Below are 19341 nucleotides of genomic sequence, written 5' to 3' on the forward strand. Positions count from 1 at the left end.
ACTGTGACTATTGGCTGCTGTAGGGGCACTGTGACTATTGGCTGCTGTAGGGGCACTGTGACTATTGGCTGCTGTGGGGGCAATGTGACTATTGGCTGCTGTAGGGGCACTGTGACTATTGGCTGCTGTAGGGGCACTGTGACTATTGGCTGCTGTAGGGGCACTGTGACAGTTGGCTTTTGTGTGGGTAACTATTTTTCAAAAACGCATGCATTTTTTAACGGACTGTTTAAAAACAGCTTCAAAACGCCATGTGTTCAACCACCCTAACCCGTTTTCAGTCCATTAAAAACTCATCTGTTTTTGTCTGTTTAATTTTTATCTTAATTAAAAAAGGACAAAAACGGATGCGTTTTCGCTGTGTACATTACACCGTGCTGCGCCCCTAAACATGTTCCCGGCCGCTGTGTACATTACACCGTGCTGCGCCCCTATATATGTGCCCGGAGGCCCCGCATACATTGTGCCCGGAGGCCCCTTATACATTGTGCTGAGCCCCTATACATTGTGCTGCACCTCCTATACATTGTGCTGCACCTCCTATACATTGTGCTGCGCCATTATACATTGTGCTGTGCCCCCTATACATTGTGCTGTGCCCCCTATACATTGTGCTGAGCCCCTATACATTGTGCTGCGCCCCCTATACATTGTGCCGCGCCCCCTATACATTGTGTCGCGTCCCCTATACATTGTGCCACACCCCCTATACATTGTACTGAGCCCCCTATACATGTGCCCGGCCGCTGTGTATATTACATTGTGCTGCGCCCCCTATACACTGTGCTGCACCCCTATACATTGTGCTGCGCCCCCTATACACTGTGCTGCACCCCCTATACACTGTGCTGCTCCCCCTATACATTGTGCTGCCCCTTAAACATTGTGCTCTCCCTATACACTGTGCTGCACCCCTATACATTGTGCTCCCCCTATACACTGTTCTGCGCCCCCATACATTGTGCTGTGCCCCTATACATTGTGCTGCGCCTCCTATACACTGTGCTTCCCCCTATACACTGTGCTGCACCCCTATACATTGTGCTGCACCCCTATACATTGTGCTGCGCCCCTATACATTGTGCTGCACCCCTATACATTGTGCTGCGCCTCCTATACACTGTGCTTCCCCCTATACACTGTGCTGCACCCCTATACATTGTGCTGCGCCTCCTATAAACTGTGCTTCCCCTATACACTGTGCTGCACCCCTATACATTGTGCTCCCCCTATACACTGTGCTGCGACCCCTATACATTGTGCTTCCCCCTATACACTGTGCTGCGACCCCTATGCATTGTGCTGCGACCCCTATGCATTGTGCTGCGACCCCTATGCATTGTGCTGCGACCCCTATGCATTGTGCTGCGCCCCCTATACACTGTGCTCCGCCCTTGGCCCCGCCCCCGGCCGCTGTGTACATTACAGGCAGTTACCTGCCCCGCTCTCACCTCACACCCAGCGCCCCGCCCACTACACGCCACAGACAAGGGCTTTCATCTGATTGGCTCGCTGCTCTAGAGCTTTACACCTATTGGCTAAGCAGAGAAAGGGCAGCAATAGGTAATAGAAGCGGCTTCTGCGGGTCACGTGACGCGGAGAGCTCCGGGGCGGCAGCAGCAGCGGGTGGCACCGGCGGGCAGCAGCAGCAGCAGGATGGCACCGGGGGGCAGCGCGTCCTTCTTCCGCAGGGCCGGCGTCCACTGGATGGCGCTCATCACCCTGGCCATGGGCTTCTTCACGGTAAGAGGGGACGGGACGGGGCGGGCGGCTCTGCGTGCTGTCACATCATAGGCATTAGCTAGAGGAAACCCCATGCGCCTCTGGCTGTATTCAGACAGTGTCATCCAGCTGTACAGTGTGAACACTCCCCAAGTCCCCGGTACAGGGCACGTGGCACTTACCTGCTGGTGCAGGGTCATTGTAACTATATGATTGCAGATCTGTAACAAATAAGTCACCTTCCAGTTACTGCTGCACGTGCTCTGCGTCACAGCTGCGGCAGAATAATAGTGCAGCGGCTTTCTGAGGTCGTAAAGTTATATAAAAATGCAGAGGTTCGTTCACACAACAAGATTTAACAAATAATCTGCGGTCAGATGCAGTTTGGGAGTAAAAAATGTGGACAAATATTCTAAAGTTGGAAAATCTGTGTCAAAATCCCAAGCTGCCTGCTCCGGAACGTACTTACCCCAAGTCGTTGTTTGTGCTAGTGATGGGTGGTTCCCAAACGACCCGGGACACAAAAAGCCGGCTCATTCGTGTGACTGACGAGAGCTCGATGGCTCACTAAACCCCCTTTGACCCGATAAAATCGGGTTGAAAGTGGAGTGGTGTAGGGGGACTGATTGGCCTGCTGCTCCCTATTCTATATTAAATAGGGAGCCGTTCAGGAGCCAGAAGAGCCGGCTCTTCTTAGTGAGTGGAGCCTAATGAGCCGGATCACAAAGAGGAGCCGGAATTCCCATCATTAGTTTGTGCGGCTCCTTCAACGCTGTGTGTGTGGCTATGGGCTCATACAGACGTGCGTCCGTATTTTCAGATCAGCTGCTGGGTAACACGACCCTATGGGTAGGGGGAAGCTACTGACATCATTTATCAGCCTCCCCTTTTTTCGGGTGTGCAAAAACGGGTGACATGTAGCTCGATTTGGCAGCAAAAAAATACAGTTGACACATAAATGCCCAAGAGGCTATAGAAAATATATAATTGTACGCAGGAGGCCTTACAGCTCCGAAACTATAAAAATACCGAGGACGCAGCGACCGCAAAAACGGACAAGAGAACTGTATAGCGGCAAGAGGGGGAAACGTTGGTGGCCTGAAGTGTGAATCCGTACGGATGTGCAAAAAAACCCAGATGGCGAGTAAATGATGCCACTAGCTTTTCTAAATCTCTTGGGGCAGTGATGGCTAACCTATGGCACTGGTGCCAGAGGTGGCACTCGGAGCCCTTTCTGTGGGCACTCAGGCCATCACCAGAGATGACTCCAGGTATCTTCCTGCAGTCCCAGACAGCCCAGGACTTGCTGTGCATAGAGCTGTATTAAAGTGACAGGACTACCTGGGACTATTTTCTGCTTTATTGGTGCCTCAGGTGCTGGTATCAATGAAAACTGTGACAGAGAAGGAAGTATAAATCACAAATTACATTTCTGTGCTGGCACTTTGCGATAAATAAGTGGGTCTTTGTTGTAGTTTGGGCACTCGGCCTCTAAAAGGTTCGCCATCACTGCCTTGGGGTGTCACATGATTGTGTTGCCTAGCAACTGACCCAAAAATACGGATGGCGCACGGATGACACCTGTGTTGCGTCAGTATTTTTCACATTCCCGTAGACGTCTATAGGAGGGAAGAGCCAACAACACGACCAGGAATAGGACCGGCTGTGAGATTGTCCTCAGGGGTGATAGATGGGGGGGGGCACAAGGATGTGGAATCCTAAGGCCGGCGGCACACGTGGCGTTTTGAACCCGTTTTTGATCTGTTAAAAACTGCACGCGTTTTAAAAAAATAATTACGTTTTAATTAAGATAATTGGTAAAACCGGTCAAAAACGGATGCGTTTTTCTTTTTAACGGACTGCTTAAAAACGGCCCAAATATAGGTTCAAAACACCAGGTGTGCCGCCGGCCTCAGCTGTGGGGCTCATTTATCAAAAACTGCGCTATGTGTATACTGCAGGGGGCGCCACATTCAGGATATCTGCCGCACGTTCTTTATCAATCTGCCGCCCCCTGCACTGCCCCGACAGAGGGTGACACCTTTTTTCTGCTGCACCTTTAACACGGGGCGTGCGCCACATTTCTGTCAGACTTTGCACTACGAATCTGAGCACAGGAACGCGTGAAATTTGTGTGGCGGGACACAAAACGGTTGCCTGCGCCAGAAATGTGTCTCGGACACTTCGTAAATACATGTGCAAGTGATCTGCAACCAAAAGAACGTGCAAAGTCCGACAGAAAACTGGCGCAAGGCGTAAATGTGCCCCAGTGTGTGAGAGCCGAGCTGTATATGTATAATATATACAGTACAGACCAAAAGTGTGCACTCGCCTTCTGATTAAAAGATCTTTCTGTATTTTCCTGACTATAAATATTGTAGGTTCCCACTGAAGGCGTCAGAACTATGAATTATCACAATTATAGAGTTACAAAAAAAGTGTGAAAAAACTGAGAATCTGTCTTATATTCCAGGTCCTTGTGCTGTGATCACTGCTTTGCAGACTCTTGGCTCCTCTTGATGAGATACAAGAGGTAGTCACCTGAAATGGTTGTCACATCACTGTCTGGGGTGATACGTGGGATTTCTTGCCCTATAAATGGGGTTGGGACCATCAGTTGAGCAGGAGTCAGGTGGATACACAGATGATCGTCCTGCTCAAGAGACCGGTAGAATCTGTATTATGGCCAGAAAAAAGCAGCTACGTAAAGAAAATAAGTGGCCGTCTCATTACTATAAGGCTTCATTCACACTAATGTACGTCCACTGTACCGTAGCACGACGGGCACACATCTATACCATAGCACCGCATTCCGGCGGAAGACTGTACATCTTTCTCCTGGCTGTGCTATGGTGCTGCACCCTACTGTTCCTGTACGGCGCCGCGTGCCCTTTACACATAAGGGGGACATACATATGCACGCCCCCCCCCCCCATACGTGGGTGTGAATACAGCCTAAGAAATGAAGGTCCGTTTATCTGAAAAATTGGGAAAACTTTGAAAGTGTTCCCAAGTGCAAAAACAAACTGGATGACATGAGGAGCGCCCCAGGAATGGAAGACCAAAATGTAAATGAATTGTCCGTAGTTTTATGCATTCTATCACAAATATGTAAATTTGGTGGGCGTGTTGTAGTTGGTCATGTGACCACATGAATTTGTATATATAACCACCATTTTCACTGTTGGGTTGAAGAAGGCTCTCGCAGAGCCGAAACGTTGCTGTTGTTACTCATATATCTCATATATATCTATCTATGTATCATCTAGCAATCTAGAAAAATTAAAACAATTCAGCTGCACCAGTTAAGAAAAATCGGGTGCTCAACCTTCCGGTTTTGCATATAAAGATCAATACCATAACTCTGTTACTCTCTGCTTTTATCTGTAGTGGACAGTTTTCTGGCCTACACTCGTCCCGTACGAGCAGCTGGGACCTCTGGGATCACTTGCACAGTACATGGTGAAGAATCACTACAGCGTCTTGTATAACGGGTAGGTGTTACTAATAGTCATGTGTCCTGGAAGTCTACCATCAAGATCCGTCCTGATAAACCGGGGACATTACTCCTAGATCCGGGGACTGTGACTGTGGGAATCTTCTTATCTTTATTATCCCTGGCCTCATTCCTTCTAAAATCAATCATACTGCATGTGATGTGATGCATTATGAAGCAAACATACCCTGAGACTGCTGTAGCTGCACTGATGCAGGATCATATCTTGGTTAATCCCTGTGCTGAGTGGTTTTACTGATAAATCAGATATAACATTATGATAATGAAGCTTTGTGGCTTCTATATCTGCTCTGGCGCTCGCTTTGCCCCTTCTCATAGCAGGAGAGTTTCTCTCTGATTGCATCATCATTTCCTGCAGTTTTCTTCCTGCCAGACAGAATAATCAATTGCTGCACCATCCCCCAGCTGCTGTGTGTGAGTGATCCAGCTCAGGTTGATCAGTGCTGGACTAGTCATGCTTTACTTTCAGCCACTTGTGATTCCAAGCTCTGTAAGCCAGTCTGTCCCAGCTTTCCCAAGGCCCTGAATGGTATAATTATTTTATCAGCAAAACCCCTCAGCTCAGGGATTAACCAAGATCTGATCGTGCATCAGTGCAGCTACAGCAGTCTCAGGGTATGTTTGCTTCATAATGCACCACATCACATGGTAGGTTTCCTTTAAAATTATGCTAATGAGCCTGAGGGGTTACTCGGGGCCTTGTATGACCTAGCTTTGACTGTTTTAGAAGGAAGGAGTCCATGGACTACCACAGTCACACTGCCTGAATCTATCAGTAAGGCTGCGGTCAAGTGTATTGCTCTGAGTTTAGAAAAGAAATAAAATTGTATTGTATTATGGCCCGATCCCCTATGTGTTTCGTAGGGATCGGTAACCAGCACCCGCAGTCCTGCATTTAGACAACACAAGACACTGGCGGCTGGTTACCATTCACATGCGTTTCCATATAAATGCAGATGCATTTGGGCCGTGGCGCGGTAGATTTAATTTAAAGGGGGTTTCTGACTACCAATTAGATAGATCACATCAGATTTCTAGGGTTCTAGCACTCATGAGCTGATCTGAGTTTCCCCTCTTCGTAAAGTCCATCACTATTCACTTTCTGACCATGGTCACACAGGTGCACGGCTCTGATTACTCTCTGTGACATGACGAGGCGTGCGCCTGTGTGACATATATAACGAGGCACGCGCCTGTGTGACATATATAACGAGGCACGCGCCTGTGTGATATATAACGAGCCGCGCACCTGTGTGATCTATAACGAGGCACGCGCCTGTGTGACATATATAACGAGGCGGGCACCTGTGTGATATATATAACGAGACGCGCGCCTGTGTGACATATATAACGAGGCACGCGCCTGTGTGACATATATAACGAGGCGGGCACCTGTGTGATATATATAACGAGACGCGCGCCTGTGTGACATATATAACGAGGCGCGCGCCTGTGTGATATATAACGAGCCGGGCGCCTGTGTGATGTATAACGAGGCGTGCACCTGTGTGATATATATAACGAGGCGGGCACCTGTGTGATATATATAACGAGGCGCGCGCCTGTGTGATGTATAACGAGGCGTGCACCTGTGTGATATATAACGAGGCGTGCACCTGTGTGATATATAACGAGGCGTGCACCTGTGTGATATATAACGAGGCGTGCACCTGTGTGATATATATAACGAGGCGTGCACCTGTGTGATATATATAACGAGGCGTGCACCTGTGTGATATATATAACGAGGCGTGCACCTGTGTGATATATATAACGAGGCGTGCACCTGTGTGATATATATAACGAGGCGTGCACCTGTGTGATATATATAACGAGGCGTGCACCTGTGTGATATATATAACGAGGCGGGCACCTGTGTGATATATATAACGAGGCGGGCACCTGTGTGATATATATAACGAGGCGGGCACCTGTGTGATATATATAACGAGGCGGGCACCTGTGTGATATATATAACGAGGCGGGCACCTGTGTGATATATATAACGAGGCGGGCACCTGTGTGATATATATAACGAGGCGGGCACCTGTGTGATATATATAACGAGGCGGGCACCTGTGTGATATATATAACGAGGCGTGCATCTGTGTGATATATATAACGAGGCGTGCACCTGTGTGATATATAACGAGGCGTGCACCTGTGTGATATATAACGAGGCGTGCACCTGTGTGATATATATAATGAGGCGTGCACCTGTGTGATATATATAACGAGGCGTGCACCTGTGTGATATATATAACGAGGCGTGCACCTGTGTGATATATATAACGAGGCGGGCACCTGTGTGATATATATAACGAGGCGCGCACCTGTGTGATATATATAACGAGGCGGGCACCTGTGTGATATATATAACGAGGCGGGCACCTGTGTGATATATATAACGAGGCGGGCACCTGTGTGATATATATAACGAGGCGGGCACCTGTGTGATATATATAACGAGGCGGGCACCTGTGTGATATATATAACGAGACGGGCACCTGTGTGATATATATAACGAGGCGCGCACCTGTGTGATATATATAACGAGGCGCGCACCTGTGTGATATATATAACGAGGCGCGCACCTGTGTGATATATATAACGAGGCGCGCACCTGTGTGATATATATAACGAGGCGGGCACCTGTGTGATATATATAACGAGGCGGGCACCTGTGTGATATATATAACGAGGCGGGCACCTGTGTGATATATATAACGAGGCGGGCACCTGTGTGATATATATAACGAGCCGCGCACCTGTGTGATATATATAACGAGGCGCGCACCTGTGTGATATATATAACGAGGCGGGCACCTGTGTGATATATATAACGAGGCGTGCACCTGTGTGATATATATAACGAGCCGCGCACCTGTGTGATATATATAACGAGGCGGGCACCTGTGTGATATATATAACGAGGCGGGCACCTGTGTGATATATATAACGAGCCGTGCACCTGTGTGATATATATAACGAGGCGCGCACCTGTGTGATATATATAACGAGGCGCGCACCTGTGTGATATATATAACGAGGCGCGCACCTGTGTGATATATATAACGAGGCGCGCACCTGTGTGATATATATAACGAGGCGGGCACCTGTGTGATATATATAACGAGGCGGGCACCTGTGTGATATATATAACGAGGCGGGCACCTGTGTGATATATATAACGAGGCGGGCACCTGTGTGATATATATAACGAGCCGCGCACCTGTGTGATATATATAACGAGGCGCGCACCTGTGTGATATATATAACGAGGCGGGCACCTGTGTGATATATATAACGAGGCGCGCACCTGTGTGATATATATAACGAGCCGCGCACCTGTGTGATATATATAACGAGGCGGGCACCTGTGTGATATATATAACGAGGCGGGCACCTGTGTGATATATATAACGAGCCGCGCACCTGTGTGATATATGTAACGAGCCGCGCACCTGTGTGATATATATAACGAGGCGCGCACCTGTGTGATATATATAACGAGGCGCGCACCTGTGTGATATATATAACGAGGCGGGCACCTGTGTGATATATATAACGAGGCGTGCACCTGTGTGATATATATAACGAGGCGGGCACCTGTGTGATATATATAACGAGGCGGGCACCTGTGTGATATATATAACGAGGCGGGCACCTGTGTGATATATATAACGAGCCGTGCACCTGTGTGATATATATAACGAGGCGCGCACCTGTGTGATATATATAACGAGCCGCGCACCTGTGTGATATATAACGAGCCGCGCACCCGTGTGACCAGGGTCAGATTTTTATCCACTGGAAATAAACATAGAAGCTTCCTATAGCAGGACAGCAAGCAGAGATCTAGAAAACCGCAAGGAAATGGTACAGAAAGTAAATAGAAAAATAGTTTGTATGATGAAAAAGATACAATCTTGCCAAAATAAGAACACTCCTTTTTACAAACAACCTATCATTAAATAGATAGGACAGGGAATTATGGGTAAGTTGTAGGTCCCAGTAGTCGCTCTTTGACCTCTGATAGGACCAGATGATGCAGAGCTGAATGATAAACCTGCAGAGCACAGTCCACATTCCTTCCCTGACCTACAAGGCCCCTGCTCTATAGATGGGAGACTGCATTGTAGTTAACCCTTTCCTACAGAACATGCTGTTGTGTCCTGATAGCAGTGACATATCCTGATGATATAGGTGCAGGAGCTGGGTGTTCTCTCTCTGGTATAGGCCTTGCTGCTCACACCTAGGGAAGCACGGTGGGTCAGTGATTAGCACTTCTGCCTTGCAGCGCTGGAGTCCTGGGTTCTAATCCCACCCAGGTCAACATCTGCAAAGAGTTTGTATATTCTCTCCGTGTTTGTGTGGGTTTCCTCCGGGTCCTCCGGTTTCCTCCCACACTCCAAAACATACTGGTAGGTGATTAGATTGTGAGCCCCATTGGGGACACGGACCCAATGTATCACTGCAAATAGATACATTTCTGCATCAATGGAAAAGGTCTAAGCCTAATTTAGTTGATTGTTGTATATCAGGACATTGTTGTGCATGCATCTCCTTGTGGATATTCGTGCTATTCATTTGCCATTATTCTTCCAGGTATTGGATAGCGTGGGCGATACACGCTGCTGAAGCTTTATATAGTTTCCGACTCTGCAGGTCAGTATATAGGATTATCACTATAAAGATTATACCAAGAGATATTATAGTCATTGGTGTCGATCGTCTGTATTAGCTGCACATTTGGAAGGTTCAATAAATGGATTTGAAGTTTAGACTTATAATTAGAGAGCAAAAAATAAAAAAGTAAAATACTGAAAACTAAGGAGCTCACTGATAGTATACGGAGACAATATAGATGTACAGGCAGTCCCCGGGTTACATACAAGATCGGTTCTGTAGGTTTGTTCTTAAGTTGAGTTTGTATGTAAGTCGAAACCGTATATTTTATTATTGTGACCCCAGTCAAAAAATTTTTGGTCTCTGTGACAATTGGATTTTAAAAATTCTGGATTGTCATAAGAACCAGGAGTAAATCTTAACTACAGACGCCTGTGATAACTGTTACAGCTGAATATTGTAGCCTAGGACTAAAGTACAATAAATTACCAAAATCCAGAGGTCTGTTTGTAACTAGGGGTCGTATGTAAGTCAGGTGTTCTTAAGTAGAGAACCGTCTGTATTTAGAAAATTTAAAGAATACACAATGGTGTCCATAACTTTTAAAGGGGTATTGCTTCAAAGACAAGATTCTTAAATATACTCAGGATAACAAGACAAGACATTCTCTAACAGCATTTCACAGATACAAGTCCAACCCGTCTCTATCAGTCCTGGTGTTTACAATTTTGGTTGTCCCTGGGTCTTGCCTTTAAATCTTCTGACTATGGTCGGACAATTCCCTTGGACAAATCTTGCATTTCAGGAGCAGAGGGAGAGGAAGTCAGCACACTACAGGCACAGGCACTTCCTGTTCTAGCAGTGTGGAGAGGAGGCATCCCAGGGGAGGGGGTGACATAGCAGTGCTGACTCTGTTTTATTGATGAGATGAGGCAGCAGAGACGAGTGTGTTATTGTGTCTTATATCCATCTCATGACGCTGATCTGTCTCATCTCTCTTTTTCTATGTGTCAGATACTAGTAGACTGATCAGCTTAATAAAAGTGTAGATAAACCCTGTATCCTGATACTCTAAGCACATTGTCAGCACACAGCATCTCGTAGCACAGAGGAATCATGAAGTGTCTTCTTGCAGAGTCCCCGTCCACACTGACCATCAGTGAGTTATTGATGGTGGTCCTAGTAACCCTATAGAAGTAAATGAAGCTCCGCTTACACATGAACGCTGGCGCTTTATTCACATGGAGGATTCGGGGACTTGCTGCTTTCTACTCGTGACATAAAGCCCCATAAACATCAGATGATTATTGGCTCTATTTTGTGAAGTTCAGGCAAGTTTTGTGAAGTTTTTGTGAAGTTCATCTAATGTGTACGGAGCATCGTGACTCTCCCTCGTCTCCCCCAAGGGCCGATCCTCTCATCACACATGTACATTGGGCCAAGCCAGTCACACATCTGAGGGAGGGAGTTTGGACAGGTAGTTGGCTGTCAGAGCTATTTACTGTGAATAGGAGGCCAGAGTGTCTGCGGGGGACCACAATGTTTGGATGAATGCACTTTATGTTTATATGTAGTTAATATTAAAGGGGTTGACCACTAAAATCACTTTTATCAGACAGGTCCCTGTATGTCTACGCTGCCTTGTGGCTTCTTTGAGAGCTTCAGCCTTTCCCTGCTCTCGCCATGCTGCCTTCTGACTACCTGTTTCTCACTCCTTCATTCCGTCCTAATGGCGTCACCCACTGTGACTCTTTATCTCACTGACAGACAAAGGAAGATGGGAGGGGGACCGAGCAGGATGAGTCATAATATTCCCTTGCTACAGCTCCTCCTATTCAGCAGACCTCACACATGTAAACAAAGACTCACAGAGAGTCTGCCCACCACAAAAGTAACTATCGGGCATTATTAAAGGGAACCTGTCATCTGAAATTGGCAAAATAAACCACTAGCAGTAGGTTGTCAAACAGCGGAGGAGCTTCTAGATGATGTTTCTTTCATGGTCCAGTGCGGTGGCATCATCCAGGAAATCCACTTTGAAGTGAGATGTAAATGGGTTTCATGAAGTCAAGGAGGCGGAGAGTTTACCTCTAGAGTCAAACTTTCCCTACCCTAGAACACTCACATCATTGTAATTGATGGTTCTGCGTCCAGGGAAATCATTGATCTGATCTCCAGAAGTCCAGTGCATGAGGAGGTGTTCTGAAGCCGGGAGAGCTTGACTTCAGTGTTAAACTCTCCGCCTCCCTGACTTTACACATTTAACTTGCATCTAACTTCAAAGTTGATTTTCTGGATGAGGCCATCACACTGAGGCATGAGAGAAACATTATTAACATTACCTGCTGGACAATATACTGGTAGTGGTTTATTAGGCCAATTGCTGATGACGGGTTCCCTTTAAGGCAGTAAATACACAGGGCAACTTGTGTAAAAGATTGTCCGACCCCTGTAGAGCACTTCCCATGGAGGTGTTATTGTGTGTGTCACATGTACATGTCAGGAATATTACTTATTACCATTTGGACTTCATTCTGCTGTTTTACTTATAATAAAATTACACATAATATTTTCATATCACAGCCTTTATCCATTTTTACATCTTCATCTCCTGAATTCGGTTAATAGCGCTTAAACACATAGCTCCTAAAAAACCTTTTGCTTTCCATATTCATATACAACACCCTATACCAGTGATGGCGAACCTTTTAGCGGCCGAGTGCCCAAACTGCAACCCCAACCCCCCCTTATTTATTGTGAGGTGCCAACCAAAAATTAAAGCAGTAACTTATTGCTCCCTGTTCAACAAATTTCAATCATATTGGCCTCCTGAGGAGAGTAACACAGTAGAAAGATGGAAAATTTGCATCATTTTAGCTTCTTTCCAGTTTCCCTCTGTACACAGAGAATTGTGGGGCCGGCAAGAGGTCCTCCAAAGATTATTCGGCCCTATCTATTGATTCTCCCTCTTCCTACAGTCCCAAGTAGCGAAGAAAGTATGAAAATATGACGGAAAGCAGCATCTTTTAAGTTGCTTGGAACTGCAGGAAGATTCTTTGAGTCCTGTCTGGTGTTGGGGCAATGGCTCGGGTGCCCACAGAAAGGGCTCTGAGTGCCGCCTCTGACACCAGTGCCATAGGTTCCCCACCACTGCCCTATACGTATACATTGTACTGAACTGTCCTAATACTGATTATCTATTCTGACTATTTTTGATGAGTCATTTATCACTTTTACATTTTCCAACTGATCCCCATTTTAACAAACAAACGATGACAACAGTAGAGCAGGAACCCAAAGTGTCCACCAGGTGGCAGCATGTGCCAGTAATAGATGTTATCCAGTCAATCAATATATCCAATCACACAGTTTTGTAACAAATTAGCCGAGTTTTCATATGGATCGGTGATTGAGCGTTTTTACCCAAATTATGTTTACAATAAATTAAAAAGTATCAAACCAGATGTTTGAGGAATCACAGTATTTAGATCTGTATTAAAGGGCTATCACAATTGTTGACCTATGGAACCTGTTCAAACTGAAAGGCAGGATGAGGGCTCGAATCTCCTGAACACAATTCTGGTGTCTCACTGAAGAAGAGAATTTCCCCTTTAATATTATATCCAGATCATGTCTTTAGGTGCCACTTTCCGGAGACTCGTCATGACGTACAGTGGGTATGGAAAGTATTCAGACCCCTTTTAAAGTTTTCACCGTTTGTTCATTGCAGCAATGGGTAAGATCAAAAAAGTTATTTTACTGCTCATTAATGTGCCCTCTGCACCCCGTACTGACCGAAACAACAGAAATGTAGATATTTTTGCTAATTTATTAAATAAGAAAAGCAGAAATATCACATGGTCATAAGTATTCAGCCCTTTGCTGTGACACACACATGTATAATCCACATGCTATCCATTTCCTTCTGATCCTCCTTGAGGTGGTTCTACTCCTTCATCCTTCACACCTGTCTATACTCACAGACAGGTGTGACCTCACAGCTCACATTGCATAGGGGAGCACATGAGAATTAGGAGGTCTAAGGAACAGTCCAAGTAGCTCAGAGACAGAATTGGCCAAATCTGAAAAAAAAAATTCTGCAGCACTTAAGGTTCCTAAGAGCACAGTGGCCTCCAAGATACCATATAAAAGGCAGTAGGAGCTTCTTGCTAAAGTAGTGAGCAGTGATAAAACAGATATTGCGTTATCTAAAACCTCCGATAACACTAACACTGCAGCGCTGTACGCGGTCAGGTGTATTCATGAGGGGATGATCCAAGGTGCTGTTTCTCCCCTGGACCGCCACTCCATAGACCAGCGGAGACCGCCGAGCTTCATGCGACAGTCACCGCCTCCTAGTCCCGTTGTTCCTATTGTACGGAGCGGCAGTGTCTGCCAGCAGTATCGTAGGTTTGCTGCATCTGTTGTAGCACTAAGAGCTGCTCGCCGTAATAACATCTCCTAGTGCCTTAGTTATGGATGACCGGTCCTCTTTAAGTGGAATAAGTTTGGGACAACCACAATTCTTCTTCGACCTGGCTGTTCAGCCAAACTAAGCCATCGTGGGGGAAGAGCCTTAGTGATAGAGGTAAAAAAGACCCAAAGATCACTGAGTCTGAGCCCCAGAGATGCAGCAGGGAGATGGGGGTCACCTATCACTGCAGCCTCCAGCGGTCAGGACTTTATGGCAGAGTCTGGAAGCTTCTCCTCAGTGCACAACACATGGAAGTCACATACAGTGTGCACAACACATGGAAGTCACATACAGTGTGCACAACACATGGAAGTCACATACAGTGTGCACAACACATGGAAGTTACATACAGTGTGCACAACACATGGAAGTCACATACAGTGTGCACAACACATGGAGGACCCGGACTATAGAAAATAAGATTCTCTCGTCTGATGAGACCAAGATTTAGCTCTTTGGTGTTCTAGCTAAGCGTTATGTAAGGAGAAAACCAGGCGCCACTCCTCACCTGCCAAATACAATCCCAGCAGTGACACATGGGGGGCAGCATCAGGCTATGGGGGGGGGGGGCAGCATCAGGCTATGGGGGGGGGGGGGCAGCATCAGGCTATGGGGGGGGGGGGCAGCATCAGGCTATGGGGGGGGGGCAGCATCAGGCTATGGGGGGGGCAGCATCAGGCTATGGGGGAGGGGCAGCATCAGGCTATGGGGGGGGGGGCAGCATCAGGCTATGGGGGAGGGGCAGCATCAGGCTATGGGGGGGGGAGCAGCATCAGGCCATGGGGGGGGAGCAGCATCAGGCCATGGGGGGGGGCAGCATCAGGCTATGGGGGGGGGGGCAGCATCAGGCTATGGGGGGGGAGCAGCATCAGGCCATGGGGGAGGGGGCAGCATCAGGCTATGGGGGAGGGGGCAGCATCAGGCCATGGGGGAGGGGGCAGCATCAGGCTATGGGGGGGGAGCAGCATCAGGCTATGGGGGGGGGGGGCAGCATCAGGCTATGGGGGGGGAGCAGCATCAGGCCATGGGGGGGGGGAGCAGCATCAGGCCATGGGGGGGGGGGGAAGCAGCATCAGGCCATGGGGGGGGGGGGGGAAGCAGCATCAGGCCATGGGGGGGGGGGGGAAGCAGCATCAGGCCATGGGGGGGGGGGCAGCATCAGGCCATGGGGGGGGGCAGCATCAGGCCATGGGGGGGGGGGTGCAGCATCAGGCTATGGGGGGGGGGTGCAGCATCAGGCCATGGGGGGGGGCAGCATCAGGCCATTGGGGGGGGGGCAGCATCGGGCCATGGGGGGGGCATGGCAGCATCGGGCCATGGGGGGGGCATGGCAGCATCGGGCCATGGGGGGGGCATGGCAGCATCGGGCCATGGGGGGGGCATGGCAGCATCGGGCCATGGGGGGGGCATGGCAGCATCGGGCCATGGGGGGGGCATGGCAGCATCGGGCCATGGGGGGGGCATGGCAGCATCGGGCCATGGGGGGGGCATGGCAGCATCGGGCCATGGGGGGGGCATGGCAGCATCGGGCCATGGGGGGGGGGTGCAGCATCGGGCCATGGGGGGGGCATGGCAGCATCGGGCCATGGGGGGGGCATGGCAGCATCGGGCCATGGGGGGGGCATGGCAGCATCGGGCCATGGGGGGGGCATGGCAGCATCGGGCCATGGGGGGGGCATGGCAGCATCGGGCCATGGGGGGGGCATGGCAGCATCGGGCCATGGGGGGGGCATGGCAGCATCAGGCCATGGGGGGGGCATGGCAGCATCAGGCCATGGGGGGGGCATGGCAGCATCAGGCCATGGGGGGGGCATGGCAGCATCAGGCCATGGGGGGGGCATGGCAGCATCAGGCCATGGGGGGGGGAGCAGCATCAGGCTATGGGGGGGGGCAGCATCAGGCTATGGGGGGGGGCAGCATCAGGCTATGGGGTGAGGGGGGCAGCATCAGGCTATGGGGGGGGGGCAGCATCAGGCTATGGGGTGAGGGGGGCAGCATCAGGCTATGGGGACAGGACGACTGGTTGTACAAGAAGGAAAGATGAATGTGGCCAAGTACAGAGAGATCCTGGATGAGAACCTCTGGACTGGAGCTGCTCTGGACCTCAGACTGGGCAGGAGTTTCACCTCCCAACAAGACACTGACCCTAAGCACAAGCTAAAATAACACAGCAGAGGCTTCAGAACATCTCTGTGACCATTCCTGACCGGCCCAGACTTAAACCCAATGGAGCATCTCTGGAGAGACCTGAAAATGTTTTCCTACCAATGTTCACCATCCAACCGGAGGGACCTGGAGAGGATCTGCCGGGAAGAGGCCGAGGATCCCCAAATCCAGGGGAGGGAAACTTGTTGCATCTTCCCAAGAAGACTCCGGGCTGCACCAGCTCCAAAGCTTCTACTCAACACTGAGCAAAGGGGCCGAATACTCATCACCGGGGGCCGAATACTCATCACCGGGGGCCGAATACTCATCACCGGGGGCCGCATACTCTTCACCGGGGGCCGCATACTCTTCACCGGGGGCCGCATACTCTTCACCGGGGGCCGCATACTCTTCACCGGGGGCCGCATACTCTTCACCGGGGGCCGCATACTCATCACCGGGGGCCGCATACTCATCACCGGGGGCCGCATACTCATCACCGGGGGCCGCATACTCATCACCGGGGGCCGCATACTCATCACCGGGGGCCGCATACTCATCACCGGGGGCCGAATACTCATCACCGGGGGCCGAATACTCATCACCGGGGGCCGAATACTCATCACCGGGGGCCGCATACTCTTCACCGGGGGCCGCATACTCTTCACCGGGGGCCGCATACTCTTCACCGGGGGCCGCATACTCATCACCGGGGGCCGCATACTCATCACCGGGGGCCGAATACTCATCACCGGGGGCCGAATACTCATCACCGGGGGCCGAATACTCATCACCATGTAATGTTTCAGTTTTTCTTGTTTAACAAATTGGCAAAAAAACTTCATTTCTGTTTTTTTCCCTGTGAAGATGGGGGCAGGGTGCACATTAATGACCAAAAAAATGTAAGTGTCTGAATACTTTCTGTCCCCGCTGTACAGGCTGTCCCCAGGCTACTTACAAGATACAGTCCATAGGTTTGTTCTTAAGTTGAATTTGTATGTAAGTCAAAACTGTATATTTTATAATTGTAGATCCAGACATTTTTTTTTTTTGCCCCAGTGACAATTGGAGTTGCTGTAATGGGACCAAGGATTATGAATAAATCTTCATTACAGACACCTTACAGCTGATCATTGCAGCCTGGGACTATAGTATCATCCCTAGAGGTCACAGGGGGCAGAGGGGTCTGTCTGTAACTAGGGGGCATCTGTAAGTCAGGTGTCCTTAACTAGGGGACCGCCTGTATATACCGTGTGGCAGTCGTGAAGGGCTTAAACTTTTTTAAATATCTGATAGGTGAGTTGTAACTCGGGGTCCTGCATTTACCTACAGTACAGAGATCCCCGATCTATTGTCTCATCTGGATATGTCTGTAACCAGTCAGGATGGGAATCTGGAAGTGACCCTCTAAGCCCCTTGTTCTGCAGATAAGTGCATGTCATGGAGGTGGGACTCAGTACTGAAAACTTAGAGAGTAATGTAAGGGGCATAGGACCTTAGATGACATCACCCTGGTCACATGACATGAGCTGCTGAACAGTAAGGAGGCATAAGGCATGGGGAGGGGTAGGTGGGAGGGGCCATCCAAGCAGGACACGCCCCTGTGATGCCAGAAATATAAGATAAAGTTAATTTATGGGGATTTAAGGGAAACAATTTTTGGCTAAAAGAAGGGGGTCAGTGGTTACTAAGGCTCTAATGGAACCCGTCACCAGCCTTTAATGTATTTTTTATTTGCTATTTTCAGCACGAAAGGCATCAGCGACCCTGGAGCCAGAATGCTGTGGCTTACACAAACCTTCCTTTTCGGAATCGCCTCTCTGTCTCTCCTCCTTGCATACAAGCCTGGAAAGAAACGAAGATAGAAACAGAGGAAAGTCCAGACCAGGGACCAGGACGCTCATTACCAGGGACCAGGACCGAGCTATTGCAGAGCTAACCCTTTATTGGATCCAGGACTATGTATCTGATGTTATCCTACTAAAAGCTTTATTTTTACTTCTCCATTTTGCAATAATCATGAATGATCCAATGTTCTCGGATTCCTGTGATGACGCTGGTGTGGTTGTTATTATGGTCACTTACCTTTGTAGAATCGCCCTCGAGGACTCTTCCCTTCGGGGGACCAGTTATTAATCTGTCATCTGTCTGGATTTGAGACATTAAAATTTTTTGTTTACACAAACGAAAATCTTCTTGTCTTCTTTGTGTGACCTTGTAGATCAATACTGGGGAAAGCCTCCTGAGAAGCCCGTGTGACAGCGGGTCTATCCTGTAATCCCCGGCATCGTCTGTGATGCAGCGAGTTTGGTTCAGCAGAGCCGCGGTCAGCCGGAGTAACCAGGAATAAATGCCGGGGTCTCATGGCACTTACCTGCAGCCTTCATGTACTTAGGGTACGTGTATATGTCAGAAGGCACAACCTCAACCCACTCCCATCAGCACCGCATCTTCCAGACCGGTTCCCATGGACATACGTGACCCCTTCATTTGCTCCTCCCTTCCTCAATCCTGAGGGATAGCCGTCTCCCTCTGTAAAAAAGTCTTACCAGCCACAGAATAACTTGCATGGAACCAATCAGGGCGATCAGACCGGTAGTTTAGTGTTCTAATGCATGTAAGGCAGCACGGTGGCTCAGTGGTTAGCACTATATCCTTGCAGCGCTGGGGTCCTGGGTTCAAGTCCCAGGGTCAACATATGCAATGAGTTTGTATGTTCTCTCCGTGTTTGCATGAGTTTCCTCCGGTTTCCTCCCACCCTCCAAAACATACTGGTAGGCTGATTAGATTGTGAGCCCCATGGGGACAGGGACTGATGTGACGAGCTCTGTACAGCGCTGCGGTATCTGTGTGC

General features: G+C 48.9%; 1 protein-coding gene across 1 annotated transcript; it reads left to right on the plus strand.

Annotated features, from left to right (window-relative positions):
• The first annotated feature begins 1508 nt into the window (after positions 1-1508).
• TMEM254 (transmembrane protein 254) lies at positions 1509-18678 on the plus strand. The gene is made up of 4 exons (XM_072129904.1): positions 1509-1743; positions 5113-5216; positions 9848-9907; positions 18235-18678. The coding sequence occupies exons 1-4, from the start codon at positions 1657-1659 to the stop codon at positions 18350-18352; spliced, it is 369 nt and encodes a 122-aa protein (XP_071986005.1). The 5' UTR covers positions 1509-1656; the 3' UTR covers positions 18353-18678.
• The last annotated feature ends 663 nt before the right edge of the window (positions 18679-19341 follow it).

Source organism: Engystomops pustulosus, chromosome 11 (assembly GCF_040894005.1).
Source record: "Engystomops pustulosus chromosome 11, aEngPut4.maternal, whole genome shotgun sequence".
In the NCBI taxonomy this organism is placed as follows: Eukaryota; Metazoa; Chordata; class Amphibia; order Anura; family Leptodactylidae; genus Engystomops; species Engystomops pustulosus.